This window comes from Athene noctua, chromosome 7 (genome assembly GCF_965140245.1).
Source record: "Athene noctua chromosome 7, bAthNoc1.hap1.1, whole genome shotgun sequence".
Classification (NCBI taxonomy): domain Eukaryota; kingdom Metazoa; phylum Chordata; class Aves; order Strigiformes; family Strigidae; genus Athene; species Athene noctua.
Window position 1 is genome coordinate 37,943,187 of NC_134043.1, and position 20,992 is coordinate 37,964,178.

At 38.5% G+C, this 20,992-nt stretch overlaps 1 protein-coding gene across 3 annotated transcripts in view; it reads right to left on the bottom strand.

Annotated features, from left to right (window-relative positions):
- Positions 1-20,992, bottom strand: part of HECW2 (HECT, C2 and WW domain containing E3 ubiquitin protein ligase 2) — a 172,918-nt gene that overhangs the window by 67,026 nt on the left and 84,900 nt on the right. For all 3 annotated transcript variants that reach the window (XM_074910722.1, XM_074910723.1, XM_074910724.1), the window contains exons 3-6: positions 16,766-16,873; positions 4,141-4,235; positions 924-999; positions 22-191 (exon numbers count right to left, since the gene is read on the bottom strand). In XM_074910722.1, coding sequence (XP_074766823.1) covers positions 22-191; positions 924-999; positions 4,141-4,235; positions 16,766-16,873 — 449 coding nt within the window. The remainder of the gene's footprint in view (positions 1-21; positions 192-923; positions 1,000-4,140; positions 4,236-16,765; positions 16,874-20,992) is intronic.

A 20,992-nucleotide genomic window follows, 5' to 3' on the forward strand; every position in this document is an offset into this window, starting at 1 on the left:
CTCTCAAATGGGATACACTACCTCTCTGTGCCAAACAGGATTAGTTGTGTTACTGATGATAGTCGACCTTCTTTCCTGGCCATGATGAGCAAATGTAGGAAATGTACTTTTCTTGCCTGGCTGAATGGACATCTTTAGATAAGGATCAGGGTTGAAGAACATTCCTTTTTTAAGTCCAACTGCTCTAATATCTATAAAGCAAAACAAGAAGGAAGGAAAAAGGAATTGAGTAAATTAAAGTTAGTTCACAAAGGAGCGCATTCCTAAAACATTACCCAGGAAATCAATTCACCATAAACTACTAAATAAAGCAACTTAAAAATACTTATATGTTAACTGGATCCAGTGTACAGAAGACAGTTAAAGCAGGAAGTGTTTTCCAAAGACCATATAGGGAGGAAAGGTATTCACATCCTCATTTATATTTTAGCCTCAGTATGTAAGGTATTTCCACTCTTAAAATAAAACCAAAAAACACATAAAAGTGCTACTCAAAACAAGTGAAGCTGGTAGACTGCACCTCTACAGCTATTTTGCTTAGCTGTGTTACAAGTAAAGATTTTTTTTCCTTTCTAAATCACCATTTCCAGCCATTGCTTTTTTACTACCAGCTTGCATTTTATTTAGAGGCTAAGTTTTCAACTCTTGAGTATGAGAGGAACTGTCCCTTGTGCAAACTGGAAATTTCTCCAAATTTTTCATGCTGGGTTTCATCAAATCTATTTCTTTCACTCCTGGAGATTCATGATTCTGGCTTGTTTTCAACAGAAGTTCCAACAAAACGACATCTTTCAAGCCACTAGAGTGTGCTCCTACAGAGGCTAAGAAGAAAGGTGTTCCATCTTAGATGTTATTTAAAACAGCAATGTTGGGGTGTTTTTTTAACAGTAATGTGTAAAACACAGAGTAGTGTTATTTCTTACCTGAGAGGGTAAAGCTGACTAACTTCCTAGAGTGCTGGGCTCCAGAAGCACCTTCATCCGTGCCTTCTACTCCCATCTGAAGAGGAGAAAAAAATGACATATACCACAGAAGTTTTTGTCTGCTTTGTACATGCTTGAGGATGATAATGCAATTGTAAGGTAGTATGCCGGGGATGAATCTGACCAACTCCTGCCTGTTACCACAGACAGGCAGAGCTACAGCATTTGTTCCTAGGAAAACATCAATTATTTATGCCACACAGTGCTAACACATCAGTACTTGGAATCTTCCAAATCAAACATGTATAGGCTAATACACATGCAGACACTATTAATCAGAGAAAAGGAGACTGTATTTTCTTATGTTTCCCTTCTGTACAATAAAATCAACAGTGTGGATTGGTAATACATACCAAAGCACTGAGCTGGCCAGTGACAGCATGTGTGACTTCTGTCACCTTCCACAAATAGATAATTTACTGTGCAACAAAAAAAGCAAAGAGATCAAAGACAAACTAACAAAAGCCTTCAGATCTATGAACAAAAGCTCCTTTTAAACAGAAAAGTGCATCAGATATCTAAATATGAATGTGGTCAAAAAGCTTATGCTTCACAGATTTTCAGGTTTGGTTTCTACTGAAATCCCTCCTTAGGTAAAGCACTATTTCAAAATACAAAGTTTCTCATGTGTTAACGTCTAGCCCTTCCAAATAGCAGAATAATTTGCCTTTGAAGTCAGAGTTGTGCATCCAGCTGAATAATCTATCATGAAGACATCAATGGAGCTATCGTTCAAGTCCAAACAGTTCTCTGGGTAGGCACACACTCTCAGGCAGAAAAGGTGACATAGCCTGATGAAAAAGCTTCAGCCAAACATGGTGCTGGGGATTAATACTAGTGATAGAACAGGAAGTCATCCAATCTCTTGAATGATAAAAAAAATAAGCATGGCACACCTATGTGTATAGATGAAGTACATAAAGCAGTTTTGAGTAGTTGAACAGTTTGAAGTTACCAGATTGACAAACGATTCTGGAGCCAAGGTAGCTGCAGGAAGCCCACTTTGCGTTAACTGAAAACATAATAATTCCTTTTTATATTGCTTTAAGGTACTTAATATCATTAACTTTCAAATATTTCCCACAAAAATCATCAATCACATTGGAATTTTATTGAAATTAGCAAACACATGTAATTTCTCCTGTTGCAAAACTCAAATACTTCATATGTAACAAGAAGTCAAACGAAGTGATGAAGAAACAGTAACGATGTTGATGCCCGATGTCCCCATGGGCCTCAGAGGTCTTGTGAGGGAACACACCATGCCAGCAAGCACCGCCCGTCACCAGCCAGCCCATTCCCTTCTCTCACTGCTGGTTTCACAATGCACCCCCGTTCTCACTAGAGTGCTTGAAACTATCCCTTTCCCAGACAGCATGACATCATTATGCCAGTGACTTTATATGGACACCTAAGCAGTGACAGCTCCTATCAAAATTACGAGGGCATCAAAAGCAATGGGTTAATTACAGCTGTATCAGCGTCCCCTCATCTAAAGACAGATTCCCTGGAAGCATCAAGGGGCACATCCCCCTGGATGGTGACACTGCGCAGGCAAGGCCAGAGGAACACTATGTCTCATCAGGGAAACTAACAGCTCACTGTTACTGGAAGTATGTACTTTTAGTGCAAACAGAAACGTTTATATACAATTGCACCTTCTAGCAGGTGTATAAATTCCATATAATGTTCAGGACCCTGCATTACCCTTCAAAAGAAAAAAATTTAAATAACGACAGACAGTTAACCCCTCAGGACTGACCAATGACTCTGAAACACAGGTCTTCAGGTAGCTACCAAGTGAACAAATGCATATTCAAAGACAGAAGTTCAGATGCCTTTCTGTGCAATGAATCTCAAAAATATCGGTGGCTAGTGTGAAAAGGTCAAGAAGACACACAAGTTCAAATGGTTTATCCATCCAGTATAATCATTCTGCTTCTCAGTAATGATACTGTGCAACACATAGACCATTTTAAGGGTTATTGTGAGATGCATTTTTTTCTTTTGTTCAAAATCAGGTTACCCTACTTTCTTTAGTTTATAAATTGATATCAAAGACAGTGGCTGTCAAGCTCATTAACTGTAACATATCTTCTTCTGTAAAATATCAAGAGTTCATATGCCTTCTGCAAAATTATATTATTCATATTCAGATCTGACAAAGATCTGACAAATCCGTGATGCTATTGTCTAGGTCTGCAATTCTAAGAGAAAGGAAAAAAAAAAAAGAAAAAACACTTGGTATAATAAGATATAAAACCTAGTATAGCACATATAGTATCATATAGCCCATAGCATGCACTTGTATATATGCTGAAAAAGTGCAGGATGGGAATAAAAGTTATTCAGTCTGAACAACTTGTGTTCTACAGTATTTTCAACACTGAAGCTATCAGGGCACCATCCTGACAGATGCTATCTTAAATAATTGGCAACTAATATCAATGAATCAAATGCACTGTGAAACTTCATGTCAACTGAAGAACTAGCTGATTAGATAAATAACTTCCATCAAAAACACGTGGATACAAGTTTGGAAGGCTCTTCTTCCACAACTTATTTAAACAACTAAAAAGAGCTCCTCTAAAACTTATAGTCTTTCAAAAGAGCAAGTCTCATTATGAAAGCATAGGACAACAATAATTCTCAGAGAATTACTAAATTTCAGTGGTATGTGAAAAGTTAAAATTCAATAATTTTTGCAAGAGCAGTTTTCTCCAGTTTCATTTCTGTACTAACAGTTCTTATCTGTGACACTATCTCAGCAACAACTTCATTTTTAATATTAACAAATAAGAAGAAATTGAGACTTTTGATAAGGACTCAGTTTGAGTTATATAACCAGTGTGAAAAATTTCTATTATGGTGTTAAATTACAGCAAACTCTAAGTCGCAAAACTGAAAGCAAGCAAAATCAAATCCTTAGCATAAAAGATTTCAGTTAAGCTCAGTACATTTTTACTGGTATTTTATCATGAACCATACAAAACCATGAAAAGCATTTCCCAATTCTGGTGATTTTTGTCAGGCAATATAATTTTTTGCAAAAAAAATGCACTCAATGATAAAACTAGGAGACTGATATTGATAGGTTTGTCTGACAGTTACTATTATAATCTTATAAAAATATAATGAACAAATAATCTAAACTTACCATCACAGCAGGGTTTTTCACAGTGATACATGGAGTAGTAGCTCGGAGGGCTCCACTAACACCATGGTAGTATTTAAAACAAATCTTTATTTCAGCTGAAAAGAAAGCAAAACCCACATTAAACCCCTCGTGACTGACCCTAGGTAACAGAGAGACAATGAAAGGAACACGTTTATACAGGGAGTCACAGTTCACTTCTCTTCACGGAGTCCGAGTTTGGGCAGTTGACTGATAGGTCTTTGCTGTAAAAGCACACAGTAACTGTAACTGAAATATATTTTCTCTCAACCTGTAAAAAATTGGAAACTTGTCTCAAAGAAAGTCTGAATAGATTTTTAGCTAAAGAGCTGGGAAATTATGTCCTTTTAAATTTGTTTTATTTTATTTTTATCTAGATTTCTATTCAGTCAGTAAAAACCCAACAGTTCTTTTTTTTCCACTTCTTGAAGTGAGATGTCTGTGGTCACTATTGGGTAAGAAAGGCCCAAGTATTCACAAGCTACAGTTCACACGAATCCACTTTTGTTTTTTCATGAGTCCAGAGAGAAGGAAATGAGATCAGTACTGATCTCTGAAGACAAGTCCATTTCAACATAATAGGGTTTATGTGAACTTATTTTTCAGCAGATTTGTAAGTTGCAAATCAAAAAATAATTACACATCTTTTTTATTCTTAAATTATTTAATCATATGAAAATAGAGACCTCTCTCTACAGCCTTATACACATAGGTGGATTTCTAACCACTGATGAAAATGTTTAAAAGTACTGCATCTTGGATTAACTCCTGCAGATCCCAACTGGTAAGATTTCCCTTTTTGTGTGATCTTTCAAACCTTTACTATCGTTTAGTATGCTGAGCCAAAAATACCCCTGATCTGGTAAACTAAACAGACTCAACTTGAGGATAAGGTAAAATACTATGAAACTTGAGCTCTTAAGAGTTTGTACATTAGCGCTACAGATATTCTGACATTCTGGTAGGAGTGGAGATGCAAGTATGGCTGATCATGGTGGAAAGTTATTTATAGGCTGTTCAGTCTACTCCTGAAAGCTCAGTCTACACAAGTAGGATCCATCATTCAGTGATCTGTCTTCAGAAATACTTCAACAGAAAATTAAGAATAGAGCAGCTGGTTATCTCCTCTTTGTGTGTTGGATCCTTCTGTTACTTAACAGACAAAAAAAGTAACTTACCTAATTCTACAGTTTGTACTTCTGCTACTATTTCAACATAATCAGCTATGAAAAAGGCTTACCAAGACATGTGCTACTGTGATGATTCTTGTCAGGCTCTGGAAGAAGCTACATGACACATATGTGAAAGAAGCCTGAAGCACTTTCTATTGGAACACAGAAAGGTAAACATTGCACCATGTTTCTGGTCCCACTAAAGTTTTGTTTGCTAAACTGCATTTACTGCAAACAAAAGAGTATTATGTTTAACCGAAGCCTGACCTCCACTGTTGTTTCTTTGCATTCTTCCAACCCAGCAGAACAGCTATAATTATGGCTACCCTTGATCCTGTGGGATTTTCCCCATCTGGAACAATGTCTGCTTTCCTTCTCTGCTGGGATAACTCTTCTGTGAGATGTTGATGAGGGTTTACCTCTCGGTACAGAAGTGGCCACAGGCAGGCAGAAATTACAACAGCCAGTTCAGACACAGCAGAGAGTGTGGATGAAAGTCTTGGCAGTTTAATTCCTCTGACGTGGTTTAACAGTATGTTGGTAGTCCTAAAGTACAAAACTAAAATGTTTTGTATAAGGTTTTGAGACACATACAGCATGATTCCTTGAGGGCTGAGGTATTTCATCAATGCAAGATAAAATACCCACTTAGTAGCCATACTCAGAAGGATCAGAAACCCATCCTGCAAGCCTGCTCAACCAAAAAGCGTTGTTTATTTATTTATTTTTAAATTTGCTGCAGTTACAGGTCAACATTTATTTACTATCTTCCCCTCCAGAACAAAGAGGAGGAACCTCAGAACCACTCTTCAAAGGAAAGTGTCTGGCTGACAGTGCCTCCAGGGACTTACGAGGTGAAGGAGCTGCTGATCCCACTTCCTCCTCCTCACAGCTGAGTTCATACACACAGTCAAAACATGCTCTATTTACCACAGGCTTTACAGCAATATTCAAAATGCAGACAGGATTTCTAATCACCTACAAAGGTTCATCAGACCCAAAAATTATGGGTCAGGACCTGCAGGTTCTTCCTAAACTGAGCAATTCTGTTGATCTAACAACAAAGCTTATATCCAAATGGACACACAAGAATTTCTAGCTCACATAAAATTGGACTTACAGCACCTGCAAAAGCTGACATGATCCATACCAAGTGCTGGACTCTCCATACTGTAAAATGCACATACTAAGTAACCAAGACTCAAGTCTTGACCATCTCTCAATCATATTGTATATGACTACATGAGAGCATGGTAAGACAACAGACTATTCCACCAAGACTTCTACTTTCTAGATACATTGCTCAGCTTTATTGTGAACCCAGCATTATTATTCAGAGAGTTTCTGGAGCTGCTGTTTATTCAGTCTGTTATCACTGACTATCTTCTCTCAGTTCATCACTTCTGAAAAGAATCTAGCAATGGAAAGGTTATCAGCTGCTGCTTCTATCCACAGAGAGACCATAATGTAAAGGTGGACCAAAGTTTGTAATATATTCTCACTACACTAACATATACGTTCCCTTAATGGCTGAAATGCAATGACAAGCTTTGCATCCTCAGATTTCTTCCTCTCAATGACTTCTACAAGCGTACAGTACTTTTCAATACCTGTATGTGGCTGGTGATAAAAGAACATGATGTGTGATTGAAGAAATAGATTGGACAATCCCTTTCACAGGAATTAAATTTTAAAAAACAAAACCAAACAAACAAACAAACAAAAAAAACCCCAAAACAAAACAAAAAACCCCACTTCCCAACAGAAGCAGCATTGATTTAGTTTGGGCTTTATACAGCACTACACACAGGAACAGCAGACCTGCTGTTGGCATTGTGTTGACAGGATTAACAGAAGAGCAGCTGTGCCTGAAATTCAGCACAAAATTGAAAAATGGGCTACCCATCACATGCATGCAGATGCTGCCCAAGTGAATATGGGTTTGTAAGACTGGATCTTCTACATAGCAAGAATACAACCCCTCCAGAGACAGCTAAGTAATTTTTTTTTTTTTTTTTTTTTGGTGGCTAATAATGCTAGAAACTGCAATTAATACACAGTAGAAGAAATCTCAGAGGTACCCTGTCAGTTCAAAAAAGTTGAGGACCTAGCTTTTTGACATTTCTTGTACTGTGTTATCAGTAAAAATGTTGATTAGAATAGTTTTTTCTTGATGACTGACAGATTCCTGAGCTCCAGATATACTGAAAATAGGTATCTGTGGCTGTTCCTGATAGAAAGAACACATCTCAGCCTACTACCTATAACTAAAGCCCCATAAATACACAGACATCTTCAGAAACAGTAAGTTTAATTATATGCAAAGAGCACTTTAATATTTAGGGAGTTGAGTTCAATACCATATTAATACACAGACTTCATCTGAACTGTTCCATACTGTAAACTGCACAATAGCATGCATCATCTACAGAGTTTTCCCAGTTTCTTTCATTTTTCCTGCCACCTTGCTTTCATGTGTTTCCTTTAGGGGAAAACTTGCGCTTATCTTTTTTCTTTTCTACTTCTTCCCTCAACAAGTTAATTAGCTTGCTTTGTATGTGATCTGTAATGAAAAAGTTAATAGCAGTAAATCCAGCAAGGGAAAGATATCTGTACCTGGTGACAGGACTATTTGCTGTCTCATTAAAGAAAAAATTGACATTTCAGAACAAAGAGTACTTTCATTCATGAGGGAAAAAAAATGACTGTACCTAGCTCTGTGTTCTTGATATCACACATGCCCCATTGTCATTGACATTCCTCCAGACATCATATGGACCACAAGAAATTCCTTCTTCATTTAAAAATAAGATAAAAATTAAATTGGGGTATCTATGATTCTTCAAAAATTATCACACAGACTTATAAAAATGATATATATGTTAATTAATCTGAACACTCCATAAAACCATAATCCCCTTCTTTAAAAGCCAATAGATGTTATCATTTTATAACCATAGTTTTATAGCTCAGGTCCATTACATAAAAATGTTGGAATTAACAAAGTTATCTGGGACTCAAACATTGACATTTGAATTTCAAAAGAACTCCTGCATGAAATTATATCGTTATACTTCTCTCTATGGACCATACACTCTTGCCTCTTCAATAATAAGAGATCAGTTTATACCAAATAACTTGCTTTTAAAACATCACTCATTCCCTGAAGTCCCCTAATTTAGCTACCATTTTACTGCCTTTAATACTTTAACTTTGTCCATGAAAAAATTGCTTTAGGATAGAAAGATACTCAGAATACATAAACTTGGAATACATGAACATATGAACATCATTCTAGAAGAAAGCACTCTTTCCAGGAGACTGATAATTCAAGGAAAACAAATGTGTTCACTGTAAGAACACATAAACATAAGCTCTCCAACATTTAATGAGGAAAAAGCTGACATCACGTAAACTTATCTGAAAAATATGACAGCATGTTTCATGAAGCTTATTTAAGAAAACTTTGTCACTAGAACAAATTAAGTTACTCTAATTCAGGCTTTACAAAGCTATAAAGTGAGATGCAATTCAGGGAAAAGCCATTGAGTTAAACCCTAATTCTTCCCAGATGAACCCAAACACCTCACAGACAACTGCAGGAATTTAGAAGTGCTCTCCACACCCTGTCAGTTGAATTTCTTTTCCTTAGCATGACAGTTCAGTGAACACAACCTTTTTGTTTGGACATTTAACATTGTATTGCCTGCATCACTTTAACCGTGTACCTTTTCAATTCCTCCCTACTGGGAACAGCACTGCATAGCAAACACAACAGCAGAACAAAAGTGCAAAAGCTAGCTGCCTCCAGGTACTGCCCATCTCTCTCAGAAAGTATATCATAGAATTTATTTTACAGAAGGAATGATTAAAAAAAAAACAAACAACAAACTAGAAAGTGACTTAAGCAGACTTACAGAAAGGTTTTTAGACTAGGATCAATAATAAAAACTGTTTATGTCCCAGTGGTCTCTCCTCATCTAACCTGCTTCAAAGGAAACTACTTGGACAAGTGGTTGTTCAGATAACAGAGCCTACCTATCCCTGCCAGCCCCGCTCACTTTGCTGTCACTCAGACATTCTTATTTACAGTCACGTGCATTGCCTATTATATTCCAGTTTGGCAAAGCATTTAACTAGAATCTAACCTTTAAAACAAAACACTGTGGGTATTATGTGCTTAAGGAAGTCAACAAGGCTTGCCACACAAAAATACAAGACCTGATCCTGTTTCAGTTATTTGTGATACTCAAAAAATAGCTGTTAAGAGACAACAGATATAAATAGCAGAAGAATAATAAAAGCATTTCTAACTCAGTGAATGTGTTTATAAATAGGGTGGGGACAATAACCATGAGTCCCCAGACAGACCACTGAAAGGGCTCTGGTCACAGGGTGCTACACAGACGAGCATTCCAGGATCAGAACAATACCATGTGAGAAAACAACGACCTTTTTAGAATTTAATTTAAATTGTCAAAAAATATAAAGACTGCATACAAGTACTGAATTATGTTGATAGAACATTCATTAACATTGAGCATTCTTATCAAAACCACTAAAAATACTAAGCTGGGTGCGTCTCTGTAGTAACAACTTTTCTACAGCAACCCTTAAAAGCTAAAAGCACATCAATTATGAAACTGGCTTTTTTTTTTTCCTTCAATATATATAAACTTCTTTAACAAAAAAGGGAGCTGGGAGTTTGCTCTGCTAGCTACAAAGTGTGGCAGTTTCAGTCTCAATACACTATTTTCGCAAAAGTTATAATTTCATGGAAATAGGGACTGAATACAGATAACTCCACACAAAACCTCACTTATGATACCCGTGTAATGCAAACACATCTATTACCACATTTTCTGAATATATCACATAGTCTACTCATGCCACAAACCCAAGATTTTAAGTACAAACCAGACAGCATCTGTGCAGTCACTGCATCGCAGTGTGGCACCAGAAGCAATTTAACCACAAACATCCCAAGGGTCATTCAGAAATGACTGATGTGACAAGACTGGCAGTCTCTGGATGAATCCCAACAGCTGCCACTATGGATTACTGTTCAAGACATAAGCCACAGCACTGGTAAAGAAAATATATGCAAATCAATATATTTCTATTCTACTCACAGTAATGACTATGACATTGAATGTCATAAATAACAACAAAGACATTACACTACAGGTAAAGTAGGTGAAGGTGTTTCTTGTGGATACTGTAATTAATACTCATGGGATCAAGGCTAAAACTTATAAATACAAGTCCAATACAGCCTCAAAGATCCTGTTGGTCTATGCCTGTACTAATAAACGGGGCAGGACCATGGTAGGGACTCAAGTGTGAGCACACGACCATCCATACTGCTGAACGGTGACCATGCATCCCTGACACAGGGGAAAGGGTTGGCTGCACGGGCACAAGCCACACTCTGGCAGTCGCTCCCAGCAGCAGAAAATAGCCCCCAGCCTGTTCTACCTATGAGAATATGTCCAGATTTTACAGTTCTGGGGACTCTGCATATGGAAGTGCATGAGCACCAGTTACCTGTTGTGTTGACAGTGACTGTACTGTACTGAATCTCCCTCCCATGGCACCTCCAACATGATCTGTCCTTCCCCATATTGCAGAAAACTGACTTAGAAGCCACAGTTTATAAATGAGCAGCAGCTTTTATCAACTAGTCTTTATAAAACTCAAGCTTTCTTTCACATGCTTCTTCTATCACTAGCCTTCCCATGGATCATTTCACTCCATCCTTCTCCTAGCTCTGTTCTCCATAAGGAATACACCATCCTCTCTGTTTCACCACAATGCCCCAAAGGGAGCCTCTGCCATGCCAAGCTCACAGACTGCTACACCCAGATAAACACTTCACTATCTAAAATCACTCCTGGGGCAATTGCAGCCTCTCTTGCACCAGAGACTAAAGGCTCTGATGTACTGAACAGTCTGATGCCATGCTAAATACCAGATGACCATAAATAACGCGAGAGCATTAAGTTGTGTTGCACCTCCACACTGTTAGCACCTGTTCAGAATAATATTCCTTGAACTTGTTCTTCCCTTTTACAGGAGAAGGGTGGAAACTATTTGTAGAACTGTGGCCATGTTTAGCCATCCTTCTGTAGTTTACACCGCAAAGAACTTGAAGGAGCTTTCTAGTGAGTCATTGTTTTCCTTCCCCCACATTTTAGCAAGCCTTGGAGCAAGATATTTTAAAGCCATCTCTACTATGCGAGTAAGGAAACAGCATCTCAGGCATACTGATGCTCAAATTCACCTTCTTGAATCTCTGAAATGGCTGAGTTCCCTTTCATGCTTATATGGCACGCCTGCTCCTTCCCCAGGGAAAAAAAAGAGGAACACCTGCCTCTGTACTGGTTAGCTCTGCAGTTCAGAGCCTCTCACTTTGTCTGACAGCTTAAGGACACCAGCTGTTTGTGATGGTGAGCTAGACTTCATCTTTGCAAGTCTTTTCTTTCTCCCTTGCATACTCTTGCCCACCCTCCCCTTCCTCAGCCACTCCCCTCAGAGGCTGCTTTTATTTCTGGAATACATTAAGTTCATTTCTCATTATTTCACTGTTAATTCCTTTGATGCTCCCTTCTCAGGGTAGAGTCTACAGAATTTTTTTTTGTTGATTTTTGTCCAGAGTAAGTGAGAGTTTTCTTTGATCATCCTTGTTTCTCTAATTTTGGATGCTTTAGGGAGAATTAATGTTTTTAGTGTGAAGATGATGAGACTCTCCCTGCCCTTCTTTCTGCAGGTTGCTTGATCTGAATATAAAGCAGATGGCAAACTATGTCTTTATATGTTACTTGATTGGGAAATGGGAGATGATGAATTGATAGGGAGGGATTTTAAGAGGAAGAAATGGAATAACTTGGAAAATTGAGTTACAAGACTGTGCATACACAGTAGTGCAAAATTCAGAAAAATGCTTATCCGAGGCCTACCTTTAAACATAAGCATAAATTCCACAGACCACAGTGAAACTATTAATGTTTACAATTATGCTCAAGGAAAAACAGCTTCCCAAATTAAGGCATAAAATACTTTTCTTAAAAGATACAAATCTGAGGATTGGAGAAAGAGTCTGGGGCCCAGTTCAGCTGACTTCCACTGATTAACATTAATGCAATTAAAATGGAAATACGCCTTCTGCATGAAATTTGTTTGCATATGGCTTGTTAGCAACGCTCTCATCCTCTGCACTTCACCCTACAGAGATGTTACGTTACTGGTGAAAAGATACATAATGTTCCTAAGCACCTACACTGCTAGACAACCAAAGTCTTTGGGATAGCACCACTGACCCATCCCAACTCATCATTCAACGTCTAGTAACTTCTATTCCTTTTCTTGCCAAAAAGACAGACAACTTCACGTCAGTTTTGACTGTAAATTCTAAAGGATTATTGTAGTTATTTACCATAACTCTGTTCACAAGTATCATCAGTCCTCATTACCAGAGCTGGTTCAAGGCTTCCCAGGCTTGCAGCAAATATGCCCCTCTTCTCCTTGTGTACAGGTAGAGTAGGGAGCCTGCCAATCATATAGGTATAGCACAGTCTGTGCTCCAAACATGAAACAGCTCCAATCCAGAAAACCCTGTAGTGACATAAGCCCAGCTCTAACTCACTTAGATACCTATCTTACCATCAGTCCACTGGAGCTTCTCTATACAGCAGAGCAAGAGCAACAGCTAGCGGACTGGGTCAATAGTAACGGCAGCAAGTTCAAGAGGGAGACTTGCAAGTCTCTGCACCACGGGTGGAACAAACCCGTGCATCACTATGGCCTCTGAACAAACTGACAAAGCTGCGGCCTTGCTGAGAGGGAACCGGGCTCATGATGGACACCAAACTGAATGCTCTCATTGCAAATAAAACAAACCACCTCACAGGCTACATTAGAAAGTGTGTGGCCAGCAGATGGAAGTTACTGTCCCCCTCTACTTGGTACTGGTGTGGAATACTGTGCCTAGTTTTGGGTCCCTAGGTTCAAGAGCATGGACAAAAACCGAGGGAAGAGCAGAGGGCTACAAAGATGGTTGGGATGGAGAAAATGTGAGCTATGGGAAGAGGCTGAAGAAGCTGGCCTTGTTTAGTCTGGTGAAGAGAGGCAAGACAAATATTACAAACTCAACTCTTTCCAGTCCTATCAAAAGACTTTAAAAGGGCCAGTGGCTCCAAATTTAAGCATTGGCAATTCAGATTGAAGACCAGTATTGTTCAGCTGGAACAATATTGCAGCAGTGGAAAAGGTTACCTACAGCATCTGTGAAATCTCTGTCCCTGAGGTTTTCAATACTGTGCTTTACAAGCCACAGCTGACCGGGTTAAGTGTTGGTCCCAGTTAGAGCAAGAGGTTGGATGCAGCCAGCACTCTTATGCTGTGATTAGTTTTCAGCTGAGTTTAGATGGATCCAGTTACACATTTTGTCCACGCTGGTCCCCCAGACATTGTTGCCTTATTGGAGCTGCTGCTTCAAAAATTCTGGGACATCACTGCTGAATCTGGGATTGTTCTCCACTTGCTCTTTTCATTCCTAGAGGAGCATGGTCAAGCTGCTCATGATCTGCTGCATGTCATTACTGTGAGAGGTAAATATGACAAACCCCTAATACCATGACCTGTATCTGATATATTCTGCCTCTTAGCAAAGGTATTTCTGAACACAAGAAAGCTATGACTGTAGAGTTATTTCCAAAATTTGGAAATTAATGGCAGATTCATCAGATACACTTTAACTTCAATAATCAGGCACATATTTACTGGGGATGTTAGCCTCTCCATTTGCCTCTCCCTCTTGCTCCCTTGCTATGGCAGAGGCATCACATGCACTGTTATACTGAGACTACAAACTACATCAGCACCACAGCAGGAGAAAGAGGCTAACAGGGGAGATAAGTTCATCTCTGCAGCTGTACCTGCACCGCGCAGCCACCTGCTGCATTTTCCTGAGTGGTGATTTAGCAATGAGAGGAGAGGGAGAGGGAGAGGGAGAGGGAGAGGGAGAGGGAGAGGGAGAGGGAGAGGGAGAGGGAGAGGGAGAGGGAGAGGGAGAGGGAGAGGGAGAGGGAGAGGGAGAGGGAGAGGGAGAGGGAGAGGGAAGGGAAGGGAAGGGAAGGGAAGGGAAGGAAAGGAAAGGAAAGGAAAGGAAAGGAAAGGAAAGGAAAGGAAAGGAAAGGAAAGGAAAGGAAAGGAAAGGAAAGGAAAGGAAAGGAAAGGAAAGGAAAGGAAAGGAAAGGAAAGGAAAGGAAAGGAAAGGAAAGGAAAGGAAAGGAAAGGAAAGGAAAGGAAAGGAAAGGAAAGGAAAGGAAAGGAAAGGAAAGGAAAGGAAAGGAAAGGAAAGGAAAGGAAAGGAAAGGAAAGGAAAGGAAAGGAAAGGAAAGGAAAGGAAAGGAAAGGAAAGGAAAGGAAAGGAAAGGAAAGGAAAGGAAAGGAAAGGAAAGGAAAGGAAAGGAAAGGAAAGGAAAGGAAAGGAAAGGAAAGGAAAGGAAAGGAAAGGAAAGGAAAGGAAAGGAAAGGAAAGGAAAGGAAGAAAAGCAGCTGCCTGTAGTGGCATCAGAGTTGCTTCACCACCTATAAGCTACAAGAAAAAAGCCTTGCTGAGCAAACGTGTTCACATATCCGTGGAGCGTTCTAATTTAAAAAGTGGAATCCAAAATTCAGTTAAGTGTTTCAGTGCAATTTTTGGCCTCTCCCAAGGAACACAAGTGTCACTGGTGACATATTTATTTGCCATACTATGTTCTATAGTAACATATGCTCACAAGCAATCCTTTTTACAGTTCTCAGCTGCTCCATAATTGCTTGTGTCTTGTTCATTGTATGACAGCAGAACTGTTCATTAGTGAAGATAACCACAACCAAAGGACGTATACCCTGCACTCTGTCAGTTAGTTACAAAGTGCAGTTAGTTGCAAATTCAGTTGCAGCTGATTTTAAGTCGAAACTCCTAGTTCTTGAAGCATTAGTTTAGGTTACTCACATGAACTAGAAGTGTTCAAGAGCCTCATCTCCATACATTAATTATGGAGCAACACATAACCAGCTAAAAGATACAAACAAACATCCTTGAAGTCAAACTGTCTGTATTGGCAGCAATACTGATAGAGTGTATGTACAAGAAAGATGAAGCAATGAACTCTCCTAACATATATTTCCGTCTGCTTTAATATACCACTGTCTTTGGCACCAAGAAAATTAATTATCTTGATCTTTATCTTCAGTTCAATCATTTTTTCTTGTAATGAACTCCTGAAATTGTATTCAATTTTATCCTATTAAATCTTTTTTCTTTTTTTGTTAATGTGCTGTGTACCACATAGGGTAACTTGGCAACATTCAATAATGAGTTTTAGAAATAAGTTTCAATAATTATTTATAGTACAGGATATACAACACCTCTGGAAATACATTTATTGCTGTTATATCAGTTAATGAGAATAAAAATTTCTGCCAAGACCTATAGTTAGCAGCACTGCAGTGTATGGTAAAGTAACAGCGTGGGCGTTGTTTTTTTTTTTTTTTTTTTCATTTACGAAGGGGGAGTCATTACTATGAGGCTAAACAGGTGGTAGAGCAGCTCACAGCTCTTTTGGGACTGACTGCCACTTTGATGCTTGGCATATCAGAGTTTCCAGCAAGCTCAGTCACAATATCCTAGGATTAGAACATCAGTTTCTTTAGGGGATCATATACTTTAGATGCTAAGATAGCTCCTTTTCATCCAAAAGAAAAAAAAAAATGAAAAAAAAATTTTTTTTAAAAAAAGCACACATCACAGTGGCTTAGCTTCCTATAAATCCTGGTCACCTAAGAAAGTGGCATAGCTCTCCAATTTGAACTTGAATACCAATACTCCTTACAGAGTTCCAAGTGAAGGCTTTTTCTTCCAGTCACATAGAGACTCTCAGTATTTCAAAACTGCCCAGTGGATTTCCCAGTGCAATGAAACTTCAGCGGAGAAATCCTGATGCAACTGGACAGGAGGCTGGCACTTCCTAGAGACGACTCTAACCTTCTACTAACAAATATTAGCAAGCACTACTAGTTTATTACCTCTTCCTTCATGTGCATTTACCATTAATGTTTGTCCAGCTGAAATTTTAAACATCTTGGGAAGGGACTTCATCTTTCAATGTGTACATACTATACAACATTGCACAAGGCAATTTCTTCCTCCCTTAAACTTAAGCATGCTGTCTAAGAATGTTCCTAGATACAAATGTACATCTAAGCTCAACTTCATTTTTATAATGTCCAGCAAACACACTGGAAAGATCCGCCCTTTAGAGCAATATGATCGATTCCTTTGGTTTATCAGAGGGATTAACGAAATGCACATCAAATGTCATCCTGTTGACTTGTCGACACAAAGGCATGCTTGCCTTTGGATATGCACTGGATAAATAGGTACTCACACTCCATAAAGTAGGGGCCAGGTTCAATTCGCCATACAATTTGTCCTTTTTGCGTGCCAGTCACTCCCCGATTCTTGGAATCCCAGAAATTGGCTGGAGAGTTCTCATCTGAAAGAGGAAAGAAAAAGAAAACTGTCAAATAGTATTTATAATAGCAGTTTTCTTGGGTTTCTGTTTCAAGAGGCTCAGATATAAAAAATTACTTGTGTTTAAAAAAATATTTTAAAATATTTTTTTAGGCAAAAGATAAATGGCTTCTCTTTTACAGTTGATAGTTAGATCAGTTTATGCAGAGTGAGCAGACATACATAGAGCCAAAGTAAATATATGGTTTCCTGTAAGAGGTGACCTGCCAAGGTAAACTATTAAATTCCAAAACTTCCCTAACTCAACAGAGAGCCTATTGGGAGTGTAGAGCTGATTGAAACTTCATCACAGAGTTAACACACTGTTTTATATAGCAGTCCTGCTCTGTGATGTGAAAATCCAGCATTTATTCCCTAACTAGGAAGTATGGAATTGCAACTAGAGGTAGCAAGACTTACTTCAGTTTTTAATATATGTTTACATAAACCAAAATAATCTGGCACTTCCAGTTTCCTGACAAGTACAGAATTATTTTCTATCAGTGAAGTCGAGTTTGAGGCTCAAAGCTCAGAACTGTTACTTAGTAAGCCAGAGATACAAATGAGATTCAGCAAAATACATTCAAAAGAGAATGGAGAAGCAAACAGTAAGTATCTGCAGGTCAGCTTAGCAGTATCGGTATTTTCCCCTCTCAAACTAAGCTTTTTGTCCTAACGGTAACAAACACAAGTCTTGGGGTTTGTTTTTTTATACGCCAGCCTGTATTCAGGCACCCAGAACGCTGTATGAATGAAAGACAACCAGAGTGAGAAGCTGTTTGTAAGGGCACAAAGGTTAGCTATGATGACCCAGAGGAAGTGACATAAATCCAGCTTAAATCTTTTGTACAGAAGTTCTCTGGATGCTTTACAGGTGCATTTAGGCAGCTGTTTCTTAATCAGACAATTATACCTGTGACCTCAAATACAACATCCTAATTCTTTCCAGTGGTAATTGATATCCCTTAGTCTTAAATTTGTTTCATTACACACATTCGAATGCAATCCTAAAGACTTTAAGAACTTAGTCTACCATGTCTTTGTTCCAAAGCTCCTATCCATTCAAGCACATTTTCTTTGTACTTTGGTAGGAACTCCCACATAAATAAGATCACAGAATTGTCACCTACATTTTAGAAATCCATATGCTATTTATGAAAGAAGAATAAACAATGCAGCGTTGTTACTTTTATCATAAAAATATAATCTTACACTAAAGCTGCTCTTTCTCCTTTTTGTTCTGACTGCTCACCTCAGTGTATGCATGGTAACTCTACTGAATCATGGTTAGTGCACTCTACACATTCACATCCCACCAAACTGACATGCAAAGCGTTACCAGACACACACTGGACTTCTGTGGTTGCTCAAGAGTAAGTTGTGCACCCTGTTCACAACCTAGAAGAGCTCTGAAGAGTCAAGAGGTGGCCATGGCAAGCTGTTGACGTTTTTATGTCTCCAGGCATGGGCGACTGAGAATTTTTAGAAATCTGTGGGCTGAACACCTCAACATCACGATGAGTCCAGAACAGTTTCATAATTATCTCAATGGCAGCGAGAAGGGACAGGAGCGTTCTCCTAATGCCTGTGATCCTCCAAAATATAATACTCCCGGGCTTAACTTTCTATGTGAAATCAACATGATAGTACATAAACTGCATACACCATAAAGTCTGGCACACAGCAGTAAAAACACAAAACAATTGTACTTATTCTTCATTACAGCCAAAAACTTTCAGAGTAAACAAAGTATCTCACCCATTTATTTCTTCTTTTCAAAGTTATATAAAGAGGAACTCTGAAACTACAGCCTGTAAATGATCCCATGGGGCTCAAAAGAAAATAATCTCTGTATGTGGTTTGCAATGACACTCTAACTGTAACAATACGCTGTTGACTTATTTACTTTTCCTAACCCAAGGTCTCACTATTATCTTCCATATACAGAAGTCAAGGAAGCCATGAGATGCAGCTTAACTTCCAGCAAAACTACACTAGTGCCTATTTTGGTTCACCATACAAACTTGGTTATCCAAATCATCACTACCAAAAGCAAGCAGTTTCTTTAAAAATTCCACAGCTATCTGAAACACAGATAGTTTTAAATTATTCAGTGTTCTCATTATGTCTAGATAAATAAAGATGTATGACAGAAAACCACCTCCCCTAACATGCTCAAGTTGTTCTGAATTTCTGTATTTAATCAATTGGAGAATAGTCTGTTCATAATTCTAAGCAGAAGGACAGATATTTGGTATATTATAGCCATAAACATGAAAAGTTTTATTCTTATCTTTTTCAAAAAATTAAGGAACTCTGAAGCAATGAAATATGCCTTTAACACTGAGATTTCCAACATTTAGACACAAGCAATTGTTTTTTAAAAATCAGTAACTAAGTCAATGGTAGTTTTTACAGGAACGTTAGTAAACTTCAGAAAGGGTACTTCATGAACTGAGTCTTGAATTCTGAGCTCCTAGTTAGAAGAAAGAAGAACATTTTCTTACACCTTATTTAATAAAATCCAATATTTAAGAAAGTGCCTGGATTTTTAGCACTTTCATGAAGGAATAGTCTCCTTTGCACCAATGAAGACTAAGTCGTGGATACTCTGCCCACAGACACGCTGCCATTGCAACAGAAGGTGGTGGAGACAAGGGGACAAAAAATGCTGACAGACCACTGCCTGTCAGCAATTGACTCAAATTACAGAATTTATCTTGGATAGTTTCGGTCTTCTTCAGAAACAGATGTTTTTCTTCTACTTTTATGATGTTATTCGTATAGGGGGGAAAAAAAAACATTACTAATGCATATGGAAAAATAACTTCAAACCTCAGTTCATGGATTTTTAAAAAAGAAAGAACAGCAAAAAAAAGTAATCAAATAGCATGAAAACATTAAAGTACACAATATTGCCACAATTTACTTATCAACATTTTGCAATAAAACCCAGTTAAACAGTGATAGTCTCAGTAATATTCAGCTGTGGGGGGAAAAAAAAAAAAAAAAAAGGCATTAAAAAAAATGGAAAAAAAGAGAGCACAAAAAGCAGTGTCAGAATTACCACTACCTCATCTCTTCTCTTCCCCAAAACATATCTATGTATATACGTGTGTATATAAACACACACACGTATACACACACGCTATATTTATATATTCCATAGGGAACTTCAATTCTAAGATGTTCTAGTCCCATTTTAGCACATAATTGCTGCTGCTTGTGAAACCGGTGGCTGTTCCAGAATCTGGGCCAAGGAGTAGATATAAATATCCCTCCCCAGAACATAAAATATTCAACAAAATACTGTCTTTACTGCACTGGTATTTTGTCCAGTGAGTCTACACTTCTGAAAGAAATAAAACAATGAAAGACACACAGTACTTTTCTATCTTCAATAATTCTTAGACACAAAATAGTACAGAAAGTAACTTATTAACCCCCGCACAAATCAGCACCTGTGAGACATGTTCTACGATGAGAAGTGGTTAGCAATAAATGTATCAATGTGTGGAAATTTACACTGACTAGTGCTCCTTGAAATCACTGTAAAGCAAATGTGTTCTGAGTAATAACGGTTTCTTTATTTAACTGCTAAGTAGTTAGTCAAACCTGGTATTAAGACTTTTTTCCACTTTTAGGCTTCACCATCATTACAACCCCCTTTACGCTAGATACCAACAGCATCTGTAATACCCACAGCTCGTGATCTCCATGTCAGCACTGTAGTTCTCCACCTGTGTCCACAGCTCTGCCCTTATGTGACAGGGAATGGGATGCAGCTCCCTCTGACATGGCATTAATTCGGTCCAGTTATGTGAAAAACAGTATAGAAATACTGGAAAAATGGATGAACAGTGCAATGAAAGAAGAAGGTATTGTTTTTACAGAATTAGTTTTCACAATAAAATTATGCCCATAAAAGAGTGAGAGCCCTAAGAAGCTCCAGTATTCCATGCTGCTTCTGTGCGGGGAGGCCAGAATTGGACCCAGCGCTCGGATGTGTCTCACCAGTGCTGGGTAGAGGGGAAGGACCACCTCTCAACCTGCTGGCCAATGCTCTTCCTACTGCAGCCCAGGATGCCAGGGGGTGGTCTGG